General features: G+C 50.4%; 1 protein-coding gene across 1 annotated transcript in view; it reads left to right on the top strand.

The window, feature by feature from the left end:
- LOC140426923 (glutamate receptor ionotropic, delta-2-like) overlaps positions 1–27,239 on the top strand; it is a 758,287-nt gene that overhangs the window by 457,233 nt on the left and 273,815 nt on the right. Inside the window, exons 8-9 of the mRNA XM_072512211.1 lie at positions 16,547–16,708; positions 20,957–21,076. Coding sequence (XP_072368312.1) covers positions 16,547–16,708; positions 20,957–21,076 — 282 coding nt within the window. The remainder of the gene's footprint in view (positions 1–16,546; positions 16,709–20,956; positions 21,077–27,239) is intronic.

The following is a 27,239-nucleotide window of genomic DNA, read 5'->3' as shown; positions in this document are numbered from 1 at the left end:
TGTGAGCAATTTTAAAGCTATCCTGGGTGTTTTTTGCATACGCACACACAAAATATGTTCAGATTTTGACATTTTTAGGAGCCATGTCTCACTGATAAATAATTGGCCTTTGAAAATATGTGCAAAGATTTTGTATTCATACATTGCTTTTTAAAAAAAATATTTTTATTCTCCTTTTTCACATTTTCTCCCAAATTTACACCCACCAACAATAAACAATAAGCAGTAACAAATATAATGTCAATCCCCATATCAACAACAACAATCCCACCCTCCCACCAACCCCCAAACAACTGCCCGCATGTTAACATAAACAAATAACAAAAAAGAATCAGGAAGCACCCACAGTCGCCATTAACACATACAGTCCCCTCCCCCCAACCCTCCCATCCACTAATGTTCGATGTAATCCAATCCTTGAAAGTGCATAATGAATAACACCCATGAATTGTTGAACCCCTCCATCCTACCCCTCAGTTCTTTTAAAGGTGAAGGTTAGAGCAGTATCACACTACCTAAGCGTAGAATTGTTAAAGTTGCGAAGGCGCAAAGGGGTCCGAAATTGTACAGTTCATCATTCGCCAATGATTTTCCAGCCATTTACATTTTGCATTAGGAATGCTTGGGCATGTGTTATATATTAATTAAAGCCTCAGATGTTCGCAAAAATATTTAGATGAATATGTTGCACTATTTTGTTTTAAATGGATGTCAGTGAAATTCCTCAGAATTTACAATCACATTGGTTGAGTGGATCAGAAAATTGCATATCATGCATATCATCTAGCCCATAATTTTCTAGCTGGTGCATTTTATACCCTCTACTAGTGTACATAAGGCTATGGTACAAAATTCATATAAAAGTATTTAGTTGAATGTATGGCACAATATTGCGACGTTTAAATTCAGCTTCTCGTCTTTAAAGCTGATCTAGAAATGACACAAAGAAGATTCCATGCATTATGGCGCTTCAAGAAACACCAGTCGGAATTCGGTCAAACCGACAGGGATCTCACCCACTGGGTGGAGAATCAGCGGGTAAATCCTGCCAGGTCCTTGGAAGAGGCCCGACAGAAACAAGGGGCAAAATTCTCCGTTATCGGCGGAAAGTCCTCCGATCGGCGCAAAAAACGGCGCAAATCCGACTTGCGTCACGTCGGAAAAATGGGTCGATAGTCTCCGGCCCGAAATGGGCTAGCAGCGACGTAACGGGATTCGCGCTTGCGCAGTGGTTCACGCCGTGCAGCGTCATACGCGCTGCACGGCGTGACGGCTCATAAGGCCGCGCTGCTCCCCCCCACCCGACCGGAACACCAGACAGCAACACCCGACTGCATGGCTGGCCATCGCTCAGCCCCGAGGTTCGAGTCACGCGATGTGGAGGCGCTCCTGGACGCGGTGGAGCAGAGGAGGGACGCCCTGTATCCCGGGCACGGCCGCAGAGTTGCCCCACGCCACAGCCGGCGTCTGTGGAGGGAAGTGGCAGAGGCCGTCACCGCTGTGGCCCTGACACCACGGACAGGCACCCAGTGCCACAAGAAGGTGAACGACCTCGTCAGAGCAGGCAGGGTGAGCCTCCCCCATATCCCCCCTCCCCCATATCCCCCATATCCCCCCCTCCCCCATATCCCCCCTCCCCCATATCCCCCATATCCCCCCTCCCCCATATCCCCCCTCCCCCATATCCCCAAGTGAATCCAGCCCTAACCTTAACCTCTGCAATGCACGCGCAACCGATGGCGTGCATTCGTATACCTGCCTAACACTGTTGCCTTTTATCCCTGCCCCCCCCCCCCACAGGAGAAGCGCGCACACAACAATAGGGAGCATGTGAGGACTGCAGGAGGGCCCGCTGATGAGAGGCCACTGACCGTACACGAGGAAAGGGCCCTGGAACTGGCTGGCGGACCTGAGGACCGGGAGGTTGCTGATGCAGAGGTCGGGGGCGTACTAGCGAGTGAGCCACCGACAGCCCGTCCCCATATCCCCCCTCCCCTATATCCCCCTCCCCCGTATCACCTGATCACTGCCTGATGTCTAACCATGCATGCTTCATTGTGTATCGCAGGACCAAACGTCCAGGCACCCATCCCCGCAGATGCAGACCGCCTGCAGGATGCCCCTCGGAGACCACGGGAGACTGAGAGACCCGGACCCTCCAGCATGCGACGCCCGCAGGATGCCCCTCGGAGACCACGGGAGACGGAGAGACCCGGACCCTCCAGCATGCGACGCCCGCAGGATGCCCCTCGCACACCACGGGAGACGGAGAGACCCGGACCCTCCAGCATGCGACGCCCGCAGGATGCCCCTCGCACATCACGGGAGACGGAGAGACCTGGAGCAACAGGGAGACGACACCCTCGTCACGTGCGGGAGCGACCACCCAGCGACGAGGGGGGCAGCCACAGGCCCCCGTCACATCCGAGCCAGGACACCCCTACCCGGGACAGCACTACCCAGGACACCCCTACCCGGGACAGCACTACCCAGGACACCCCTACCCGGGATAGCACTACCCAGGAAGACGAAATACCGGACAGTGACTCAGAGTGGATGGGTGGAGACGAACCCCCACCCCAAAGTGCCATGGACTCAGAGTGGGACGAAGAGCACGACACAACGCCACTGCTGTCACCAACACCCTCCACCATCGCAGAAACACTCACCACGGTTGGGCACTTTAGTGATGAGGCGTCTGGTACACTCACTGGTGGAGGTAGGAGCAGCAGAGGGACCGGGCGGTCGGAGGGCAGCCCAGCCCAAGCGAACATCTGCCGCCCAGATGGATCCCGGGTTCCTGCAGTTACCACACCCACACATAGATCCGATGCAACCACCGACCCGGAGACGAGCGAAGAGGGTGACGGGCGGCTTGCGGCGGCTGCGGTCGCAGGCGGAGGAGTCCACCCGCGTCCAGGAGCTGGGAGTGGTGCCGGTCATGCGTGCCACCCAGGCTGACACCGCACGGGTGGCGTCCGCGGTGGAGGCAATGGGTGCAACGGTGTCAGACATGGGGAACGGTTTGCGAGGCCTGGGGCCTTCCGTGCAGGCGGCGTCTGTGGCCCAGGAAATGGCTGCCCTCTCACAGGAGGCCATGAGCCAGTGCCAGCGCCAGATGGCAGAGGCGCTCAACGCCATAGCCCAGTCTCAGCAGGCCATGGCCCAGTCTCAGCAGGCCATGGCCCAGTCTCTGCAGGCCATCGCTGAGGGCAACGGCACCAGTGGCCATGTGCGAGCCGACGTCGCACTGTCACAGACAGGGTTTGCCAACCCCTTGAGCTCCATGGCTGCAAACCTGCAGACCCCTGTCGATACCAGCACGGGCCTCCAGGACTGGCAGCGCCAGATGTCGGGGGGGCGTCGGATGGCCAGTCCGTTCGCATCCCCCACCCATGTATAGGCCTGGGGGCCATCGGGCACCCCGAGGGAGGAGGAGGTGGTGTGGTCCGTCCCGGCTCCCTCTGTAGGGGAGGTCCCGGTACACCGCGACACCGCGGACTCCCCCCCTTCCGTCCCAGGTGCATCGGGTGGGCAACGGGCAGGACAGGCTGGCAGCTCGCCATCCCAGTCGCCCGGGCCGCAGCTTGGCCCATCTAGGCCAGGACGCCCAGGAAACGGCCGCCGAAGGGATCCAGTGTCAGAGGGCAGGAATCACAGGAGTCCACCTCCAGTTCTGCTGTACCGTCTGGGGAACCACGTAGACGTAGTCAAAGGGCCCGTAAGGCCAAACAATTAGACACTGAGTAAGTTGGCACGGGTGCAGGGCACAGATGAGTTTTAGACGCTCGGGCACGTGCATGAACTCCTTTGGTTATTAAAGTCAATGTTACACCTACCGAAGCTGCCTTTGTGCTCTGTCCAAAGTGTGCGGGGGTGTCATGTACGTTGAGCGCAAGTGTGTGTGTGAGGGGTGGTCTTACCTCAGCCCCAGGTGAGTCTGCCCCCTTCCCCCTGGGCCGCCATCAACATCCCCCGGGCAGAGGACGGGACCGTGCGCTGCAGTGTCACAGCCGCATGCAGGGATGGTCCGGGTGGATGGTGGTACTGTGGCCATGGGTCAGACATAGTCCAACGATGTAGAGCCAGGAGCTCACCGCAGGGCGGGTTGTCATCATCCTCCATGGCCTGCGATAGACACGCGTCCACCCGCAACTGTGTGAGCCCGGCCCGTTGTGCCGCAGGTGGATCGGCAATGGGGGGGGGGGGGGGGTGGTGTGCATGCGGGTGTGGTGGGTGGGGTTGGGAGGGGGGTGAGGGTGCTGGGTGGGTGGATGGGTGGGGGGTGTGGGTGGTTGGCTGTTGCCATGGTGTGCGGTCTGTGGCCATACTACCCGATTCCCACGCCCATCTAGTCAGTGAAGCGGGCGTCTATCAGTCTGTCCCGTGCCCGCTGGGCCAGCCGGTAACGGTGGACAGCCACCCGCCTGTGTCTACCCCGTCTGCCCTGACCATTGCCCCCATCCCCCTCATCTGGGAGGACTGGGCCTCTTCCTGCTGCTCCTCCACTTCGCCCTCCTCTGCCTGCGGCACATCGCCCCTCTGCTGGGCTATGTTGTGCAGGACGCAGCACACCACAATGATGCGGCCAACCCTATCTGACCGATACTGGAGGGTGCCCCCAGAGAGGTCCAGGCACCTGAAACGCATCTTCAGCACACCAAAGCACCTCTCGATCACTCCCCTTGTCGTTACATGGGCATCATTGTAGCGGTTCTCCGCCTCATTGCGTGGCCTCCGTATAGGCGTCATCAGCCACGATCGCAATGGGTAGCCCCTGTCGCCCAGCAACCAGCCCCTCAGCCGGGGATGGCGTTCCTCGTACATGCCGGGGATGGATGACCGCGACAACACGAATGACTCGTGTACACTGCCTGGGTGACGGGCGCAGACGTGCAGGATCATCATGCGGTGGTCGCAGACCACCTGTACGTTCATGGAATAGGTCCCCTTCCTATTAGTGAACACGGCCCTGTTATCTGCAGGTGGCCGCACGGCGACATGCATCCCATCGATCGCGCCCTGGACCATGGGGAACCCGGCCACGGCAGAGAAGCCCACGGCCCGGGCATCTTGGCTGGCCCGGTCCACGGGGAAGCGGATGTAGCGGTGCGCCATGGCATATAGGGCATCTGTCACTGCCCAGATGCACCGGTGCACCGATGTCTGCGATATGCCGGACAGGTCCCCACTCGGTGCCTGGAATGACCCCGTTGCATAAAAGTTCAGGGCCACCGTAACCTTGACGGACACGGGGAGAGGGTGTCCCCCGCCAGTGCCGCGCGGTGACAGGTGTGCCAGCAGGTGGCAGATGTGTGCCACGGTTTCCCGGCTCATCCAGAGTCTCCTCCTGCATTCCCGGTCCGTGAGGTCCTGGTATGACTGCCGGGGCCGGTACACACGGGGCGCCCTCGGGTGCCTCCGTTGCCGTGGGGCCGCGATGTCCTCCTCCCCCTCCTCGTCCTGTCGGTCAGGTGTCCCTCCAGCCTGGGCGGCTGCCGCCTGCCCCTCTGCGGCAGCCTGCGCCGCCTCTCTGGCACGCTCCTCCTCCTCCTCCTCCTCCTCATCCAGGGCAACATAGACATGAGCGGCTGCCACCACGGCGGCCAACATCGCTGGATGATCTGAAAACATGACGGCCTGGTGGGGGGGGATGGAAACGACGACATGTCATCATTGCCCATATCCCCTCTTCCCCCCAGCCAGGTGGCATGGACCGCATGGGTCCAACTGTTGGACGCAGGCACCTGGCCAGGTGGACCAACTCATTTGCCCTCCCATCCCCCTCCTCGGCACAGACCCCCCCCCCAACCTCCACCCCGGTACGGACCCCCCCCAAGCTCCACCTCGGCACGGCACGGACCCCCCCCCAACCTCCACCCCAGCACGGACCCCCCCCAACCTCCACCCCGGCACGGACCCCCCCCCAACCTGCACCCCAGCACGGACCCCCCCCCCCAACCTCCACCCCGGCACGGCACGGACCCCCCCCCCCCCAACCTCCACCCCAGCACGGACCCCCCCCAACCTCCACCCCAGCACGGACCCCCCCCCCCAACCTCCACCCCGGCACGGCATGGACCCCCCCCCCAACCTCCACCCCGCACGGACCCCCCCCAACCTCCACCCCGGCACGGCACGGACCCCCCCCAACCTCCACCCCAGCACGGACCCTCCCCCCCAACCTCCACCCCGGCACTGCACGGACTCCCCCCCAACGTCCACCCCAACACGGACCCCCCCCCAACCTCCACCCCGGCACGGACCCCCCCCCAACCTCCACCCCAGCACGGACCCCCCCCAACCTCCACCCCGGCACGGCACGGACCCCCCCCAACCTCCACCCCAGCACGGACCCCCCCCAACTCCACCCCAGCGCGGCACGGACCCCCCCCCCAACCTCCACCCCAGCACGGACACCCCCCCAACCTCCACCCCGGCACGGATCCCCCCCCCCAACCTCCACCCCAGCACGGACACCCCCCCCAACCTCCACCCCAGCACGGACCCCCCCCCCAACCTCCACCCCAGCACGGACCCCCCCAACCTCCACCCCAGCACGGACCCCCCCCCATCCTCAACCCCGGCACGGCACGGACCCCCCCCAACCTCCACCCCGCACGGACCCCCCCTCCAACCTCCACCCCGGCACGGCACGGACCCCCCCCCAATCTCCACCCCAGCACGGACCCCCCCCCAACCTCCACCCCGGCACGGCACGGACCCCCCCCCCAACCTCCACCCCAGCACGGACCCCCCCCCAACCTCCACCCCGGCACGGACGCCCACCCGGCACTCCCCCGGAGCCCAGCCTACTCTAACCACACCCCCCCCCCACCCCCCACCCCCCCCGCCGCACACACACACACACAACCCGAGACACACCTCTCCTCACGCATTCAGACGGTGGCCACGCCATTGCCTGCCCAGAGCCAACCTCCCAGGCCGTCACTCACCTCCACGCTGGTCGGCGTGAGCCTGGAGCACCGGGTCACGCCGATGAAAAGGAGGTTTGATTCACGTCGACGTGAACGGTCATCACGTCGACGGGACTTCGGCCCATCCGGAAGGGAGAATATCGGCAGGCCGAAAATCGGCTGCCTTGCGCAGACCCGTGACATTCTCCGCGGCAGCGGCGCCATTAACGCCCCGCCGACTTTTCTCCCTTCGGAGACTTCGGCGGGGGCGGGGGCGGGATTCACGGCGGCCAACGGCCATTCTCCGACCCTCTGGGGGGGTCGGAGAATGACGCCTAAGTTTCCCCAGGCAATTGAGTGATCACCATCGGGCCTTCCTTACATTGGGGTCCCCAATGATGAAAGTCTTACCTGCTGAGTGCTACCACTCAATGAGAGACTAGCAGTTGCGCAGCTGTACTATCACACAGAACCTGCTGCTGTTGTCCTTTTGTTTTAAATGAATGAATGAATAAAATGAATGAAAATCGCTTATTGTCACAAGTAGGCTTCAAATGAAGTTACTGTGAAAAGCCCCTAGTCACCACATTCCGGCGCCTGTTCGGGGAGGCTGGTACGGGAATTGAACCGTGCTGCTGGCCTGCCTTGGTCTGCTTTAAAAGCCAGCGATTTAGCCCAGTGTGCTAAACCAGCAGAAAGAAACTATTTCAGAGATTGAAGTCCCCCCTTTGCTTCCAATTTATGTTTTTAATGTCACGTTTGTCTTGATTTAGTCCAGTTGGTTCAAATCCTAGATACCGCACCCAATTCTGTTAAGAATAGGATCAACAGAAAGCTGAATCTCTTGCCATTGGTTTGAATAAATGTATCCGCATATCCGGGATTATTGTAAGGTTCCCTCAAAGAGATGGATGTCTCCACTTCTAGTGGCGGGGATGTGCTGACTGGACACACGGAAGGTGGCTCTCCTGCTAGGAAATCGAATTTAGACACTTCTAACTGAAAGTAACCCACCAGGACTGAGGAAAAAAGCATCACCCACTTCAACCTACAAATGAAATATAGACCAAAATGTCAAGCAACAGCTGCACCAGAGGCCACAAGAAAACGGGATGCAACAGGAGCCCGGAGAAACTGGCGAGTGAGACGGCGGACCCTGGCCGCACCTGAAAGAGAGGGGCCAACAAGCTGTGCATGGAGCTCCCCCTCACCGGTGGGTGGCTGGAGGAAGTTCCTCACCAGAGCATTAAAGGAGCTCAAGGAGGACATAAGACTTGGAATCCAGGCAGCGGTCAAGGTGACGGGTCACAGACATGTTGGCTGCCACGCAGATGGCCCTCGACAAAGCAGAGAGATGACTCGAGGCCCAGGGGAGCACAAGGAGCTAGAAAAGGCCTTCATGGACCAGAGCAACTGGATTGCCGCCATAGAGACAGAGATAGCAAGGTTGGCGGCGGCCCAGGGGAACTTTAAAGGGAAGGTAGAAGATCAAGGGAACCGGTCGAGGCACCAAAACCTAAGGATAGTGGGACTGCCGGAGGGAACTAAAGGCAGGAATCCCATGGACTATGTGGCCCAGATGCTGAAAAGCCTGATGGCAAGGGACAGCTTCCCCAGCCTACTAGAGATAGACAGGGCTCACAGGTCGCTCTGGCCGAAACCCAGGGCCGAGGAACAGCTGAAGGCAATAATTGCAAAAATGCACCAGTACCAAGACGGGAAAGAAGGGCCAGGCAGATGAGAACCTGCAAGTGGGAGGGATACCAGATACGAATCTATCAGGATATTGGGGCAGAACTGGCCAAGCGCTAGTCCAAATTCAACAGAGCAAAGGCGGCCCTGTTCAAACATGGGGTGAGATTTGTGATGCTCTACACAGCCAAACTATTGTAATATTCCAGGGCAAGGAGCACTATTTTATGGCCCCTGCAGACGCAGACGGGTCCGTCCAAAAGACCGGACTGGGAATGCAGCATCAGAAACAGAGGTGAAGTTACCATCCTGAAAGACTGAGAGGCTAAAAGACAACTTGCTCGGGACTGTACCGCCTCGTTCTAAAACTGAAAATTAAGACACAGAAAGAAGGGGACGAGGGCAGCAGAGCGCAGGAAAAAGGGTGAAACAGGAAGAGGGAAAAGGAAAGAAAAACAATGGGTGAAGGAGGGACTCAAACCACCCCCGGGAGGAGGGCCAGCACACTAGCGGGAAATATAGTGCCAGGAAGCACTGGTGGGGTGGGTGGGGCCGCGGAGCATCTTCCACGGGAGAGAGAACGCCTGACAACGTGGTGGTAAACATCTCAAGAGGGGGTACAGGCAAAGGGATAGAGGGGGGGGGGAATGGTGGGGGCAATGGTGGCAGTTGGGGGAGGGAAGGGGGGGGAAGGTGCAGAACCATTGGCAGAACTAAGGGATGGGGGGGTGCAGGATTCTACTCTGGCTATAGCAGGCCACACATAGCAACAGGGAACATGATGGTACCACAAACAGCCACTTTGGAGGGTCTCTAAACAAAGGGAAGCCCCAGAGATCAAGGGCTCACCTCCATGGCATACACACAGTTGGTGGCCATGTTTGCTGACCCTTGGAAACCTCTCAGCACAGGGGCCCGATCTCATGGTGAGTACAATGATTGGGGCCATTTTGGATGGCCCTCTAACAAAGGGAAACCCCAGAGTCCAGGGACACATCCTCAAGGTAAGTATGGTTGATCCCGCAGGAGGGGGGCGGGGTGGCAGCGCAATAACCCCCCATCAGAATATTCACCTGGAACATCAGGGGTCTTAACGGCCCAGTGAAAAGACCAAGAGTCTTCACCCACCTGAAAAGTATGAAAGGCGACACTGTTTCCCTCCAAGAAACACACCTGTGGGAGAAGGACCAACTGCGGTAAGAAAGGGCTGGGTGGTACAATTCTTGCCACGGGACGAGAGCTGGGAGGGTCGTATTGCTTAGTAAGGGGATGGTGTTTATGGTGACGAGGATGGTTATGGACCCAGGGGACAGTATGTTATGGTCAGCAGGGTCCTGGAAGGGGCAACAATGATCCTGGGTAACATGTACACGCCCAACTGGGATGACATGGAGTTTATAAAGAAGACCATGGCGGAAATTCCCAACTTAGACACACACCGACTCATCATGGGGCAGACAAGTTGAACACCAAAATGGTGAGACCTCTAACATGGCGAAAGAACTCAGCATATTTATGGAGCAGATAGGGGCAGTGGACCCATGGAGGTTCACACACTCCGGGGAGAAGGAGTTCTCATGCAAACGATGCTTCCAGGGAAGTAAGAGTGGAATACTCCCACGATCCTGGGGCGAAATTCTCCCCCAACGGCGCGATGTCCGCCGACTGGCGCCAAAATTGAGGGGCTAGGCCGGCGCCGGAGGGATTTGCGCCCCGCCAGCTGGCGGAAATGGCGTTTGTTGCCCCGCCAGCTGCGGAAATGGCGTTTGGTGCCCCGCCAGCTGGCGCAGAAATGCGGCGCATGCGCGGGAGCGTCAGCAGCCGCTGACAGTTTCCCGCGCATGCGCAGTGGGGAGAGTCTCTTCCGCCTCTGCCATGGTGGAGGCCATGGCGGAGGCGGAAGGGAAAGAGTGCCCCCACGGCACAGGCCCACCCGCGGATCGGTGGGCCCCGATCGCGGGCCAGGCCACCGTGGGGGCACCCCCTGGGGTCAGATCGCCCCGCGCCCCCCCCAGGACCCCGGAGCCCGCCCACGCAGCCTGGTCCCGCCGGTAAATACCAGCTTTGATTTACGCCGGCGGGACGGGCAATTTCTGGGCGGGACTTCGGCCCATCCGGGCCAGAGAATTGAGCGGGGGGTCCCGCCAACCGGCGCGGCCCGATTCCCGCCCCGCCCAATCTCCGGTACCGGAGACTTGGGCGGGGGCGGGATTCACAGCGGCCAACGGCCATTCTCCGACCCGGCGGGGGGTCGGAGAATGACGCCCATGATCTCCGACCACGCTGCACACTGCATGGATATGAGGTTGGAGATGGGCCATGCCCCTAAACCCCCATGGAGATTGAGCATGACCTTCCTTGCTGACGAGGTTTTTTGCAAGACAATATCACAAGCCATAGAACATAAGAACATAAGAACTAGGAGCAGGAGTAGGCCATCTGACCCCTCGAGCCTGCTCCACCATTCAATGAGATAATGGCTGATCTTTTGTGGACTCAGCTCCACTTTCCAGCCCGAACACCATAACCCTTAATCCCTTTATTCTTTAAAAAACTATCTATCTTTATCTTAAAAACATTTAATGAAGGAGCCTCTGCTGCTTCACTGGGCAAGGAATTCCATAGATTCACAACCCTTTGGGTGAAGAAGTTCCTCCTAAACTCAGTCCTAAATCTACTTCCCCTTATTTTGAGGCTATGCCCCCTAGTTCTGCTTTCACCTGCCAGTGGAAACAACCTGCCCACATCTATCCTATCTATTCCCTTCATAATTTTATGTGTTTCTATGAGATCCCCCCTCATCCTTCTAAATTCCAATGAGTACAGTCCCAGTCTACTCAACCTCTCCTCGTAATCCAACCCCTTCAACTCTGGGTTAACCTAGTCAATCTCCTCTGCACACCCTCCAGTGCCAGTACGTCCTTTCTCAAGTAAGGAGACCAAAACTGAATGCAATACTCCAGGTGTGGCCTCACTAACACCTTATACAATTGCAGCATAGCCTCCATAGTCTTAAACTCCATCCCTCTAGCAATGAAGGACAAAATTCCATTTGTCTTCTTAATCACCTGTTGCACCTGTAAACCAACTTTTTGCGACTCATGCACTAGCACACCCAGGTATATTACCGGGTATATTACCAATAACCAGAAAGGGGAGATCTCACTCTCCACATTCTGGGAGGCACTGAAGACTGTGATCAAGGGTGAGATTATCACCTATAAAGGAAAGAGAGGGCGGCTAGGCAACAGCCAGTCAACTCCATACTGGAGAAAGACCCATATTCCGCAGCCCCGACCATAGAGCTTCAGGTGGAGAAGAAAAAGCTACAAATGGACTTTGACTTGCTCTCCAGGAGGAAAGCAGTGCATCAACTCCGCCAGACACAGGAGACCTTCTACGAACAGGGAGACAAAGCCAGTCGCCTGCTGGCTCACCAGCTGAGGAAGCAGGCAGCCGAGGAAAATAGCACAGATCAGGGTCAACAACGGCAGACAGGTAGCAGGTTCGAAAAAGGTCAAAGCCTTCTACCAAGGGCTGTACATGTCCCCCGCCACCCCCCCCCCCCCCCCCCCCCCCCGAAGGGGACCTGAGGATGAGGCGGTTGCTCAATGGACTTGACATGCCAGTCGTGGGGGAGGATAGGAAACGGGGACTGGAAGCACCATTAGAACTCTGAGAAGTCATGGAGAGTGTAGTGATCTCTGTATATGTATATACATAAAGGGTTAATGTGTAGTCAGTACCGTAAGATGATTACTAGGGGGCAACACTAACAGGGGGTATAAATGCGAGCTCAGTTTGTGTTCCCGCTCTCTTCGGGTGTGTTGTGACTAAAGAACAGAAGTGTGTAGTTAGCTCAGAGCGCAAGTATAATATTCATAGTTTAATCTAATTCTATCTTGTTTAATTTAACTGCTAGCAAAAGTATTAAATCAAGTTAATTGATTAGTTACTCAATAAATTATTTGTTATCACTGGACGACTTTGAGTATTCATCATCATAAAAGTTAAGAACTTCTCGGCATAAACAATTAAATAACACATATTATTTCAAGTAATATAACAGAGAGCAGGCAGGAAAGGCGCCGGGACCGGATGGATTTCTGACAGACATCTATAAAAGATTTGCGATGGTACTGGCCCCACACCTGCGATGTTCACAGACTCGCTGGCGAGTGACACGCTGCCACCAACGCTAGCAGTTTGCTAAGTCCATCACTTGCAGTTTCTCCTTTCCTAGAAGTCAACATTCTTCACAAGTCGGATTGGATACAAATTCAGCTGGGAGACCTTGGTGGTGATAGTCTCCCGGTTTAAAAAGGCGTGGGTCCACTTTCCTTTCTGCAGCTGATGCTTTGCAGCTGGCGATCAGTGCAATACACTTTGTCTTCAGATAGGCGGCACAGTGGAACAGTGGTTACACAGCGCCAGGGACCCGGGTTCGATCCCGGTCTGGATGATTGTGGGAGTTTGCACCTTCTCTGCCGTGTCTGTGTGGATTTCATGCAGATGCTCCCGTTTCCTCCTACAGTCTAAATATGTGAAGGATAGGTGGATCGAGATGATTAGCAATAGGGTGAGGGAGTGAGCTCAGGTAGAGTGCTCTTTCGGAGGGTCAGTGCAAACTTGATGGGCCGAATAGCCTCCTTCTGCACTTAAGGGGTTCTATAAGTACAATGTGTTATCTGAAGACAATTCCAGACATATGATCAGCTTCTATTGTCCATCAAGAATGATCTAGAAGTCCAAAACCATGGGGTAATAGCTGAGCTCTTCACAATTACCCAGGATTAAATGGTTTCTGGACAGCTCAGCACTCATTGTTAATGTTCAAATTAAGATACCAGAAAACTGGACTTACATTTTTGGGTAAAGCAACAAACAAGTGTAAATCCCACAGATAGTATTCACCTGTGTATGTTCATTTACAGGGGAGAACCCCACTCATCACACATTGCACTCTCCACATAATTATAGTCCAGAGTTGCTCTCAGCTTCCCATGGATTCTTATTTCCTCATTTCACTGAGTAATCATAGAATTTACAGTGCAGAAGGAGACCATTCGGCCCATCGTGTCTGCACCGGCCCTTGGAAATAGCACCCCACTTAAGCCCACATCCGTAACCCAGTAACCCCACCTCACCTTTTTGGACACTAAGAGCAATTTAGCATGGCCAATCCACCTAACCTGCACATCTTTGGACTATGGGAGGAAACCGGAGCACCCGGAGAAAACCCACGCAGACACGGGGAGAACGTGCAGACTCCGCACAGACAGTGACTCAAGCCGGGAATCGAACCTGGGACTCTGGAACTGTGAAGCAACTGTGCTACCCACTGTGCTACCGTGCTGCCGTAATGCTTTCACTCACCCAGCACCCAAAACAGATTAAATCCACGCCCCCCGGCAGACCAAATCAGTGAGCATAACATTCAGGCTACTCGCACCACCGAAAGCCGGGAAACCGACAGCGTGTGAAGGCACCAGGGTCATATTGCACAAACTGCTACCAGTCACGATTCAACAGCGAGCCAAAGTGCAGGGGCCAGCTGGACACCAATGAATTGTCAATTATCAACAGCAACACTGGTGGGAAGGGAGATTGTTCCCGATTGCAGATTCCTTGCGAACTGGATACAAAGTCAATATGAACCGGCTTGCGAATTTAAATTCCTGTTGAATTGGGATATGAATTGAATGTGAACTGAAGTTCATTTACAAACTGGCCGCGAACTCAAATGGGAATGGGATGTGTAAATTCATCAAGAATTGTGGTGTTCCATGCCAACTGGGTGCGAATCCATCAGTACTCACTGGTGGCGTGTGCACACACGGAATTTCCAAGGTGCCTCATCTCCTGGCATGCTACAAGAGGGTTGTGTTTGAGCTACCTGGCCTGACAATGGGGCACCTGGCACCTTATAATTTGGAGTGACCATCTCCAACCACTTACCTCAGTTTTCAGGGAGTTTCTTAAATTCACCGAAGTGGGTTTGATGATTATTGTTCCCCCTGGTAATTCCAGAACAATCTCCCAGAGTCCGTAGAAGGCTGCAGATGACTCTTCAGATACAGGTTATGGCACCCCACATCTGGCTGTAGTAGCTTGTAAAGCCAAGTGTCCTATACTCGCTGCTGCCCACTCAGAATCTCTGTTATCTATCTGTCTATTCATTTATTTGTAGGGAAGCCTGTAACATGATCTCAAAAATGGTTTCTTCTTCCCTCTTCTCCACGGCAACATGAATCATATTGATGTTATAATCAGGTGGAACTTCAAATTAGCTATCCTTTCATCTGGGAAGCAAATGGACGGTTTACAACACAACTATTTAAAACCAATACCTCCAATACCTCTCTGGGATTTTGGAGACTCTCAGTCTCCACTGTTAGCCTCTAGTCTCCAAGCATAAAGAATTAGCACCTTTTCCCCAGTAAAACAATTCAAGCTCTCCTTTGACCTCTAACAATCAAGCCATTCTTGCTTACTGTTTGGAAGGCTTTGGAACAGGTTACGTGACCACTTTCATTTGCCAACATTTAAGGCTACAGACACAGTAATCTTATCAACGTTTTAATTGTGGGGCGCAGTGGATAGCACTGCGACTAAGGCGCTGAGGATCCGGGTTCGAATCCCGGCCCTGGGTCACTGTCCGTGTGGAGTTTGCACATTCTCCCCTTATCTGCGTGGGTTTCACCCCCACAACCCAAAGATGTGCACATTAGGTGGATTGGCCATGCTAAGTTGCCCCTTAATTGGAAAAAAATACCAATAATAATTGGGTACTCTAAATTTTTAAAAATAAATAACTAAACGTCTTAATTGTAACACAGACATTTACATGGCAAATCTGACAGCACTTTACATGTGCAGTGTGTCGCAACCCAGCAGTTTACTACCCCAGGCAATAAGGTGTCCATTGGAATGGCTTGGTAAATTTAAAATTGCATGCCCTGCATGCCTCCAGTTTTGCCCTCTGATGGGAGCTTGCTCAGCTTCAGGAAGGTAAATTCCAACCCCTTATACCTGTTTAATGTTATTTCCATGGCTTCACGTGCTGCATTTGCAATCCCAAAAAACTTCTGAAATTTCTACAGAACCATTGGAAATACCACTGGAAGTCTGCCATGCAAAGCCAGGAAATTGAGCTTGTGGCAAACCAAAGCCCTGCTTTGGCATATTTGTTGGAGACTGTGGAAAATCCATTTGACTTAGCTTGTGGCATTTTCATTTTTTAAAGAATAATATCCTGACGTCTCTGGGTGTGTCTGGCCAATCCTCGTGATGCCATCCTTGATGTAGGGGTACCAGAAGACATTTTGACACGAGGGGATTCTCATTGAGATTAAGTCCATGTGGTGTCTTTTTGGGAGAGAAACAATCTCAATGTGCCTCCATCCTCTGATATAGAACTAACCTGTTTTTAGAAAGATTTATATATGCTCTCTTTGAATTGCAGAATAAAGATGTCTCTTCAGTAATGCTGTGTTTTAAGTTTATTTATATTTCCACAAGTTGGCTGTAATTCAAATGCTACCTTGATCAAAAAGCAGATCTGGTTATACTTTTACCATTAAATTGCATAAAATACTGATTAATAAGTTAACTAATTGCAAAATGTATTTAACGGAGTTCAGTTGTTTTAATTAGGACATTCAATTGAGTCCTCTGGTGAAATTATAAGATATTATCCATGCACATGGTGTGGACTCCTCAGAAACCTTTTATCCTCCCATCAAAGTGCTATCTCAGGGGACTGGTAAATCCTCATATTCCAATGTTATAGAATGTGGGTGGAAGAATTAATTACAGAAATGACATGCTTGTCTTCGGCTGAAGCATTGCATTAATCTATCGTTCGCTTTGCCAGGGAATAATCATTTCAGTATTCAACTTTTGCTGAATGCTGCTTTTGTGCCTAATCATTACAGATCTCCAATCTCTATGTATATGACAGTGTGTTGCTGCTGGCTGATGCGTTCCATAAAAAACTGGAAGATCGAAAATGGCACAGCATGGCTAGTCTGACATGTATAAGAAAAAATTCCAAACCGTGGCAAGGTGGGAAGTCTACATTTGATGCAATCAAAAAGGTACTGTATATTTCACTGTACAATTCAAATGGTATTGCACCTGCATAAGTACAAGAAGCTTATAATAGTAGAACTTAAGTAAAATAATTCTTCAAATTTCCCGAGAGAAGATGACCTGGTGAAATGTTTGTAGAAAAGGAACTGCATATTTCTGTCCAAACATTTTGTTGGGTAACTGAAGAATCACATTTGGTGCGCTAACGTCCTTTTGGGAAGGAAACCTGCCACTCTTGACTGGTCTGGCCGACCTGTGACGCCAGATTCGCAGCATTGTGGTTGACTCTTGAATGCTCTCTGAAATGCCTAGCAGGTAACTCAGGTGTATCAAAGCATTACAGAGAAGCCAAAAAGGAATGGAGCAGGATGGACCACTCGGCATTAGCCTAGACATCGGAAATGTCAATGATACACTGAGCCTTGTCGAATATGGAGAGTTCTTCTTACTAACATCTGGGAAATTGTGCCTAAATTTGGAAATCTCCTGACCTCACAGCGCCAGTGACCTATGTTGAATTCCGTCCCTGGGTGACTGTGTAGAGTTTGCATGTTCCCCCTCTGTCTGCGTGGGTTTCCTCCAGGTGATCCGGTTTCCTCCCACAGACCAAAGATGTGCAAGTTAAGTGAATTGGCCACACTAAAATTTCCCCTTATTATGTTCAAAGAACTGTAGGTTAGTCGGGGTTATGCGGTTGAGGGGATAGGGTGGAGGAGTGGGCCTAGGCAGGGTGCAGTTTCAGACGGTCGGTGCAGACTTGATGGGCCAAATGGCCTCCTTCTGCACTATTCTTCTATGAGTGTTTGAAAATGATTTGACTGTGAAGCCTTTGGGAAAGCAGAGATAAGAGCTTCACCTATTTTCAAGAAGAATTTGTGGAAAAACCAATTAACACTTAATGGACAATGAAACTTCAGTAGTATAATGCCTGGTCTATTTAACAATGCAGGCTTCCAGAGAACTAACAAATAAAACTACAAAAAAATACAAGGAAACAGTCATTAAAATTCACCAAGGAGTGCAATATTTTATGAAGTGATGACAAAGTATGCAACCAATATATTTTTAAAAAGTAGAATAAATCCTCTTTTTGGTATTCTTATGGAGATTGTTTGATACCCTGTTAATCTAACAACAGACGAACATTTACCTTCTCAAGGCAGTAAGGCAGTTAGGTATGAGCAATACATATTGGTCTTGCCAGTGATGTTCACATCCACGCACAAATCGTAAAACAGAAGCAGCGAATTATTTATTTTTCTCTGTCTGCATTCCCATTTGAGCTATTCAGTTTAGGGTTGTTTATGCCTGATTCTTGGTATCGTATTGAATATATCTGATTCTGTTGCTCTCGAGGTTCATCTGCCACCACATTACGAAATATAAGTAATGTAGGGCCGGATTTTCAGCCCTGTTTCGGGGCGAGTCTGGAGGTAGGAGGACATAAAGATTGAAAGGATAGCTGGCATCCCAATGCCATCTCACCCCGAGCTGTTTTTCCAGAGGTGGGATTAGCAATGGAAGGGCTAATTAATATAGGTTAGTGGTGCTCCTTAAGGCCAATCAACAAAGGCAGATTGGTTTCCCCACCGAACCCCCATCCCCACACCCCAAAATGGTGGTCTGGATGATGCTGTAATCATTTTTTTCTCATATTTTAGAAGTTGTCAAGATGAAAGCTTTCTTTCTCTCTCTTTCCTTCAATGCAGGTTGTATTTCCTTTGCAGCTAGCTGGTCACTTATTGGAAAGTGAACCAGCCCTCTGGCAACTAACTGGCAAACTCGGGGAAAATCGATGGACAAGTGACTCTTTCACACACAGTGCAGAATTGTGACCCTCATTTGACCAGTGATTTTATTAATTTTAGTTTGATGTGGGCTCAATAATGACAGCTTTTCTACGACTGTTATGGCAAACTCCTCTGGAAATATAATAAGTTCATAAAAGGCTTGCAAACATTTCTATAAGTACCTCTTATTTCAAGGATAATGACATACTTATAAAAACCTCATTTTATTCAGTGTGGAATGGTCAGCTTCTCTCAGGATGCAATTTTTGTGCAATTCAATTATATACTTGTTGAAACCTTGAAAGATACCCAGAGGGCTTAAGAAGCTGCTTGAGTGTCAAGACAGATTTGTCGCAGAAAATCCAAGATTCCACAAACTGTGTACAAGCAGCAAAAAGGCTTATCCTACTAGCTGAGGGTGAGTCAGAAAGTGGTCCCTTATGCTGGAGTGGTACACTGCTTTTTATATTACTTTCTCCCTTAAACAGTTTATGGTGTTAACTGAAAAAATAAAATCCTCTTATCTCGGAAATGGTAATATATACTGGACTTGCAACCCAGATGTCTTAAATTCAAACCCACCGTGACACCTTGGTGAATTAAATTTAATAGATCTGATAATTTGTGGAACAACACTGTTTAGTTCCTTAGAATCCTATCTGGCTGACCTACATGTATTTAGAGTTCGCCTGCAGAGTTGTCTCTTAATGATGGTTTAACATTGCATCCAAATTGTATGTAAGAACCACCAAATTCAGCAGATGAGTTCAGAAATTTTGACAAAAAGCCCAGATGAGTCATTCTCAATCCAATCAACTCTGTAAAGTCCCTCACACTGGCATCAGAAAGTTAGGGCTCAAGTTGTTTCACAGGTCAGTTAGGCAATGGCCTGACATAATTGTACTCCCAGAATTATATCAATCACCCTACAATCCAGATTGCTCTATAATTATTATAATATACAACATGTTCTCAATATTGAGTCTAAATTCCATGCTATGAAGGAAGGGGAGGGGAATGCCTTGCTGATCACCTATTGTCAACTTCCCCACCCCCACTATTATATCCCTTTTCACCTCTCCACATAAATGAAACATTACTTGGAGGAGGTACTGTGTAAATCACAATGAGTTCGGGATTTCAGCGTCTGCATTTGGAGTTTCCCCATTCACAGCCCTGCCAAATCCTGGGCGAGATTCTCCACTCCCGCGCTGGTTGGGAGAATCGTCTGGGCCGCCAAAATTTCCCGCGACACCGGTCCGGTGCCCTCCCGCGATTCTCCCAAGCGGCGGGAACGGCCCCGTCGGGTTCCGCGGGCCGCAGGCCGGAGAATCGCCGGAATCACCCAAAATGGCGATTCTCCGGCACCCCTGCTATGCTCAGGCCCGGATGGGCCGAGCGGCCAGGCCAAAAGTGCGGGTTCCCCCGGTGCCATCCACACCTGGTCGCTGCTGTCGGGAACAGCGCGGGAAGGCTGGGGGGGCGGTCTGCGGGGCGGGATGGGGGATCCTGCACCGGGGGGTACCTCAAATGTGGGGTGGCCCCCGATCGGTGCCCACCGATCGCCGGGCCGTCCTCTCTGAAGGAGGACCTCCTTCCTTCCACAGCTCCGCAAGATCCATCCGCCATCTTCTTGCAGGGTTGACTCGGGGAGGACGGCAACCGCGCATGCGTGGGTGATGCCACTTATGCAACGCCGGCCGCATCATGTATGCGGCGCCGCCTTTACGCGGCGACAAGGCCTGGCGCGTGTAGATGACGCGGCCCCGCTCCTAGCCATTATCGGGCCCTGAATCGGTCGGGATGGGGGCCGTTTCACGACGGCGTTCACGACGGCGTGGGCACTTTGGCGCGGGAGTGGAGAATCGCACCCCCTGTTTCACATTTGTTGCTAACTCCACAATTCTGAACCCCAATTGTCTTGAAGTCCAGATTATCCAAGAATTACCACATTCCTTTTGCAATCACCATCCTGAACTGTTAAATATGAGATCAGCCAAATCAATGTGTTTTGCTACATATCCTCAATTTCCAAAAAAGGGAGAGGACAAAAAAATAAACTAATTGTTAAAGAAGTCCTGCATTTATAGTTTAACGAATAATTGGCAGAATTTCAGAATTCGATTCCTAAAAGTGCCAATAAAATTCACAGAATATACGACAGAAACTGAAATTGAGTTATCCAGAAAGCATAAATCAGTGGACCTGAAATTATGTTCAAAATAAAAAAGCATTATATTTACTGACTTGCCATTTTAATGATTTGCCATTCATTTCAAAATTGCAAATCATATGAGCAATGCAATGGGATATCTGTTAGTTGCTCGATAAATTGAATTCTATGGAAAAATATATGAAAAGATCTGTTAACTTTTTGCTGTATCTGCCTCATTTTTCAGATTTGCTGTATATGGGGACTTTTAAGTGTAAAATCCATAAGCGTATTTTTGCTTTTATTTATAGGGAAAAGTGAGTGGATTAACGGGAATGCTCAATTTTAGGAATGATGGTACAAATGCCAATGTTCTGTTTGAAATTCTTGGTACCAGTTACAGTGAGGAAAAGGATAGAGGGATTCAACGTGTAAGTAATATTTTGTGTTCCCGAATTGATATGAGATGTTAAACTGTGCTTGTTTTATTCATGCATTTTCTCCATGTGTTTTGATTGTTAGGGTTCTGTTTTGTTTTTGATTAAGTTTGATTACATTTTGTTAGGCCCATTCCATCAGCTGCACCTTCACGTTGTGGTTATCACAAAATTCAAAGACAATGCAGCAATAGTTTCTAATATGTATTTGCTAAATTTTGATTGTGTCCTGAGCAAAACGAGAGTGGGTCATCCCATCAGGAATAAAAATATTGGGATGGAACTCACCTCTACTGGGATCATGCTCATGTTGCCCATTCTGCTGTTTTCAAATGGTGAAAACATGATTGTTGATTTTCCGCCTGCCCTTTCCAAATGTCAAGGGGCATGCCTGGAGTATCTGCTGAGATAGGTCAGCAATTCCACCCTGATAGTTCTTAGCCAAATTCTGGTCAGCCGAGTGCTGACATGAATGATTCTGATGCAGCAGACAAGGTCAGAACATGAGTCAGTATCAACAATGCCCAAGCTATCCCCATATCTCAAATTGCTTCAAAGAACAAATCACCTTGAGCACCGTTGGATCTTCTCTGGAACTCTTCACCACCATGAAAAGGATGTCATTCTATTCCAATATTCATGGCAGCTCATTGCAGCTGATGTGTCTGCTTCAGGTGTGGTAATGATAGTCGCTCTGTAATTTGAAGACAGTTTTGGGCCCGTCCGCTCAGTAATTTTCTGCTTGCAGAGTGGCCCTGTCAACGGTTCGCAAGCCTCAATGTCCAATGATATCGAATGGTAGAAGTGAAACACTTCAATGTCTAATTCAAATTCAGTAGCAAGTACAAAGGTACATGGCAGAAATGTATAAACATTATCTTAAGTTCCAACAATAAATTTGATTTTGCTACATTAAACTAGAAAATTCTGCAAATCCTCTTCACCTCTGTCAGCATCTGTACAGAGTGCTAATGTTTCAGGTCAGACCTTGGGCGCAATGTAACGGAAATGAAACAGATTGCTGTGTTTTAAGCCAGTGTTTCCCGGCACTGGCAGCACCGAGAAAGACCCTGCTATCAAATGGGACTCTGCTTCATTCAGGGCCTTGGCGAGGAAAGCCCTGCTGAGGCCGCACTCAGTTTATTTTCCTGCTCCGCTTACCACTGCAGGAAGAGATTGTGTCTCCATTTTCAAATGGCGCCCCAAACTGTAGACCCCGCAACCCCCACAACTCACTTCATGAGGGCACCCCCAGGCTCAATCCTGGCATGAGCAAACGTTCACCGAGGCACCATGAGCCAGGTGCCAAGCCAGCAGTGCCATTGTGACTGGGTGGCATCAGAGCTGCCAGACTAGCAGTACCAGGGTGCCTGGATTTCATCAGGATGCCAGGGTCCCACCCTGCCCACAGCTCAACCACCCGATGATCTCCGATCGCCTGGGAGATCCCCCAAGTGCCAGTACACCTGGTTCACGTTTGTGGAGACCAATGCTAACTGGTGCTCTCTCGGGGTCTCCGAGGCATGGGGCAATGTGAGGGGGGCTGGTTAGATCTTGTGCCTTGGGTAACCTGGTCAGTGCATATTCAAATGTGCCTTACTGCACACTTGCACACTTTAATATGCAAATTTAGGTCCCGCCATTGTGGGCAGGATCCATATTACGTCGTTTCGTGCGACACCGTTAGATCTCGTGAGGTATATCGAGCCAGGTAAATCTCATGAGAGGCCTCTCGCGAGATTGACCACCCTTGCCGTGTCCCAGTTGAGTGCAGCTCAGCCATTAGATTGTATCCCTTGTGTCAGAAATGGGAAGAGCTATAATTGTGATGGGGCGCCTCTGTTAGCTCAGTTGGCTGGACTGCTGGTTCATGATGCGGAGCGATGCCGAGAGTGTACTGGCTGACGTTACTCTTGAAGGCCCCATCTTCTTAACCCCACCTCTTGCCTGAGGTATGGTGACCCTCAGGTTAAATCTCCACTCATCGGGACTCAAAGAGGAGAACAGCCTATAGTCCTCTGGGACTGTGGCGACATTTACATTTACATTTTATAGGCTTTCAGCAAGTGAAAGGGGAGAAGGTGGGAAGAGGAACACTCCCACGCTTGTCAGCTGGGTTTGGATCAATGGACCCAACTGGTACTGCTTCCACACACATCCGAACATATGAAATAGAAGCAGGAGTAGGGCACTGAGCCCCTGGAAACTGCTCCACCATTCAGCAAGATCATAGCTGATCTGATTGTGGCCACAAATTCACGTCCCCCCATATCCTTTGGCTCCCTTGTTAATCAAGAATCTATCTCCTTTGCCTTAAAAATATTCAATTATCCTGCCTCCACTGCTTTCTGTGGAAGAGATTTAAAATACACTCACCCCTCTGAGAGAAGAAAATTCTCCTATTCTCTATCTTAAATAGGAGCCATGATGTGGAGATGCCGGCGTTGGACTGGGGTGAGCACAGTAAGAAGTCTTACAACACCAGGTTAAAGTCCAACAGGTTTGTTTCAAACACTAGCTTTTGGAGCACTGCTCCGAAGGCTAGTGTTTGAAACAAACCTGTTGGACTTTAACCTGGTGTTAAATAAGAGCAACGTTGGTAAACTGTGTCCCTGAGTTGTAGTGTCTCCCACAAGGGGAAACATCTTTTCAGCATCCACCTTACCAAGTCTCCCACCAACCCCGACATTAAATGTTTCAATAAGGTTGCCATTTTCTAAACTTCAATGGATACAGGCCCGGTCTTCCAAACCCCAGGTATCAGTCGAGAAAATCTTCTCTGAACTGGTCCGAATGCATATATATCCTTTCTTAAATCAGGAAACTAAAACTTAACACGTACTCCAGATGTGGTCTCACCAATGCCATGTCAAGACAACATTCCTCCTTTTATATTTGTTATGCTCTTTTTTGGAGCCACAAAGAGAAAGAATCAGAGGTGCCACATATCGAGTTCATATAGCATAGTGCAAGGGGATTATTTAAAGATGCTGCTCAGACAGGGTATAATGGTGTTATGGGCCAGGGTTTAGAGAACCCCAAAGTGTATCATGGAGTTCACCTGACCCACAACTTTTACTAGATTGTGGTATGAGGAGCATACAACCCACTCTACAGATGTGGTACAGCAGACATGGAAAAAGTATTTTTTAAGGCAAAACAATGTTTATTCTATGAACTCAAGTTAACCTTTTTAAAACAAACAGTGAACATCTTAGCAACCATTAATTCAAGGACAACCCGCAAAGAATACAACACGAAGTATTCCGTAAGCTGTCCTTTTAACATCCAGAAGACTTTAAAAAAAACTTTTAAGCAAAAGCACATCAGGTTAAAGTCACTACTGAGAACAGTTATTAGTTTTAAATCACCAAAGGATCGATTTACAGTTTTTAGATTACAGAGAGAGAGACTCATACACCTTCTGGCTGTGACTGCAGCTATCCAGCTCTGAAAACAAAACTAAAACACGCCCTGCAGCAAACAGCCTAAAACGAAAGCAAAAAGCTGACTGACAGCCCAGCTCCACCCACTCTCTGACATCACTGCAGTAAAAAACACCCATTTCTTAAAGGTACTCTCACTGCAGATATTTATATGCACACCCATTTATAAACACCCATTTCTTAAAGGTACTCTCACATGACAATGGTGATCTCCATAAAAGCCTACTAGACGCTCTGATGATGTCATTGCATAACACATGACATTACATCAGCCAGTAGTGTTACTCTGATACATAACATCTCTCCCTCTTTACTTTATTTGTGTCCGCAGCATTTTTACTGAATTAATACTTTGAAATGAAAATGAAAATCGCTTATTGTCACAAGTAGGCTTCAAATGAAGTTACTGTGAAACGCCCCTAGTCGCCACATTCCGGCGCCTGTTCGGGGAGGCTGATACAGGAATTGAACCGTGCTGCTGGCCTGCTTGGTCTGCTTTAAAAGCCAGCGGTTTAGCCCAATGTGCTAAACCAGCCCCTTTAGCACAGATCCAACACATTATGTCATAACTAACATTGTTATATTACGGATAGATATGTACATTAGTCAGACAGTCTCTTGGATAGATGCCTGACTCGTTTTGAAAGAACACGAGGTTCAGGAACTCGGCGCTTAGCCGGTACTAAGAGTGTGTTCCTATACTCTGGCCAGTGTCACATCTGGTGAAACTAACTCAGGAACTGTCTCTGGCTGTGTGGATGATTCTGTTGCAATAGATTCCGGAATGTTGGCAGTTGTTGTAGGCAAGTCGGGCATGTTGTGAAAGTCAATATTTTTGCTTCTGTGAGAGAAAAATTCAACACACTCGTTAAGACAGAATAACAAGCTTTCTTTTCGAAAACAACTGCTTGCAGTAATGGCTGAAACTTGAAGTAAGAGGGCAGTCAACAAAACTGCTCAGTCTTTCACAAGTTCCGCGCTTTTCGTGGAGAATTAGCTTAATATTTATACGTTAACTTTATCAAGATTATGTGACAACAGTATGGTCAGGAGTTTAATCGGAAATACAAACGGAAGCAAAGACCAGACCATGTTTGGTCATATCACTCATACCATTATTTAGTCCTCGGAGGGAACATTGAAAGGTCAGAATAGATTTGTTTCTTCCTGAACCTATCTTTGTTTTAAATTCCTACGGCCCTGGGTTATGACGAGTTAGTTTTATCAGGAGTTGCCGAGGTCCGGTGTTTTGGAATGGCTAGACCTTCTCTGATCTTTTCAGACTTCAAGTTATGCAGAGTTGGCCTATGGCTATGCAGCTCTGAAAATGGTTAGGGCAGCATTCTTTACCTGGGCCTGGGGAGCTGGAATGAGTGGTTTCAGTCTATTTGCTATTGTCTCAAACTTTTTGACCAGTCTTCCCAGAGACCAGTTTTCCCATCATTCCATTACTTAATTCGTACCATATCACAATGTCACTGTCCATACTCTCTCTGGTGAAAACATCTGGTACAGATTCTGTACTCTCACTACGTGTAGACAATAATTGGTCAGCATGCCGACACCAAGTTTGTTCATTGTCAGATTGTACAGTATATGAAATCAGATCCGTTTTGAAACCATTTTTTGTCTGAGGTGTAATTTCTCGCAAGAACACATTCCCCATGGTCAATGACTCGTGCATTTGGAATGTTATTCCGTTCTTGACACTTATGCCTGATGTTGTTGCCTGACTATCTCTGAATTTTGAAGAGAGACTCAAAAGGTCGAACTGTGTGCATAATTTCCTTTTCGACATCAGTATAGCTGGTGACATTGTGCTGTTGAATGCTCAGTGTTTCTGTGTGTCATTAGAAAACTTGATAAGTTTAGGTAGTGAGCCTTTATCCCTTCAATGTGGCGACTCAGGGCTTTTCACAGCAACTTCATTTCCCTGTTAATGTAAGCCTACTTGTTACAATAAAGATTATTATTATTGTACAAAACGTTCAGCTAATCCGTTGATAGCTGGGTGGTAGGAGGCAGATTTGATGTGGCAGATGCCACTGCCCTTCAGGTAGTCCTCAAATGTGAACTGAGTACCATTATCGCTCGCAAAATGCTCAGGTCTTGAAAATACCTTGTCAAGCCTTTCTATGGTCTGTTCCGTAGTTGTTGATTTCATGATGGCAACCTCTGGTCACAGTGAATGCACATCAGACATGACCAAAAGCATGTGTTATTTGACTGATCCCACATAATCGACATGGATTCTTTGCCATGGCCTAGTAGGCTATTCCCATGGATGCAGAGGTGGTGGTGGAGGTACATTTCTCGCTATAGTGCAGGATTGACGTCGCCCCACCTTGTCCTCTATTTGGGCATCCAACCCGGACCAGCAAAATTAGCCTCTTACCAACTCCTTCATTCTAACTACACCGGGGTGGCCCTCGTACAGCTGATCAAGGATTCAAATTCTTTTTTAAAAATAAATTTAGAGTACCCATTCATTTTTTTCCTATTAAGGGGCAATTTAGCGTGACCAATCCACCTACCCTGCTCATCTTTGGATTGTGGGGGCGAAGCCCACGCAGACACGGGGAGAATGCAAACTCCACATGGACAGTGGCCCAGAGCTGGGGTCGAACCTGGGACCTCGATGCTGTGAGGCAGCAGTGCTAACCACTGCACTGCCGTGCTGCCCTCAGGATTCTAATTCATTGACACGGGGA

Source organism: Scyliorhinus torazame, chromosome 7, assembly GCF_047496885.1.
Source record: "Scyliorhinus torazame isolate Kashiwa2021f chromosome 7, sScyTor2.1, whole genome shotgun sequence".
Lineage (NCBI taxonomy): Eukaryota > Metazoa > Chordata > Chondrichthyes > Carcharhiniformes > Scyliorhinidae > Scyliorhinus > Scyliorhinus torazame.
Note: the sequence above shows the minus strand (reverse complement) of the source record. Positions and strands in the feature narration are given on the sequence as shown.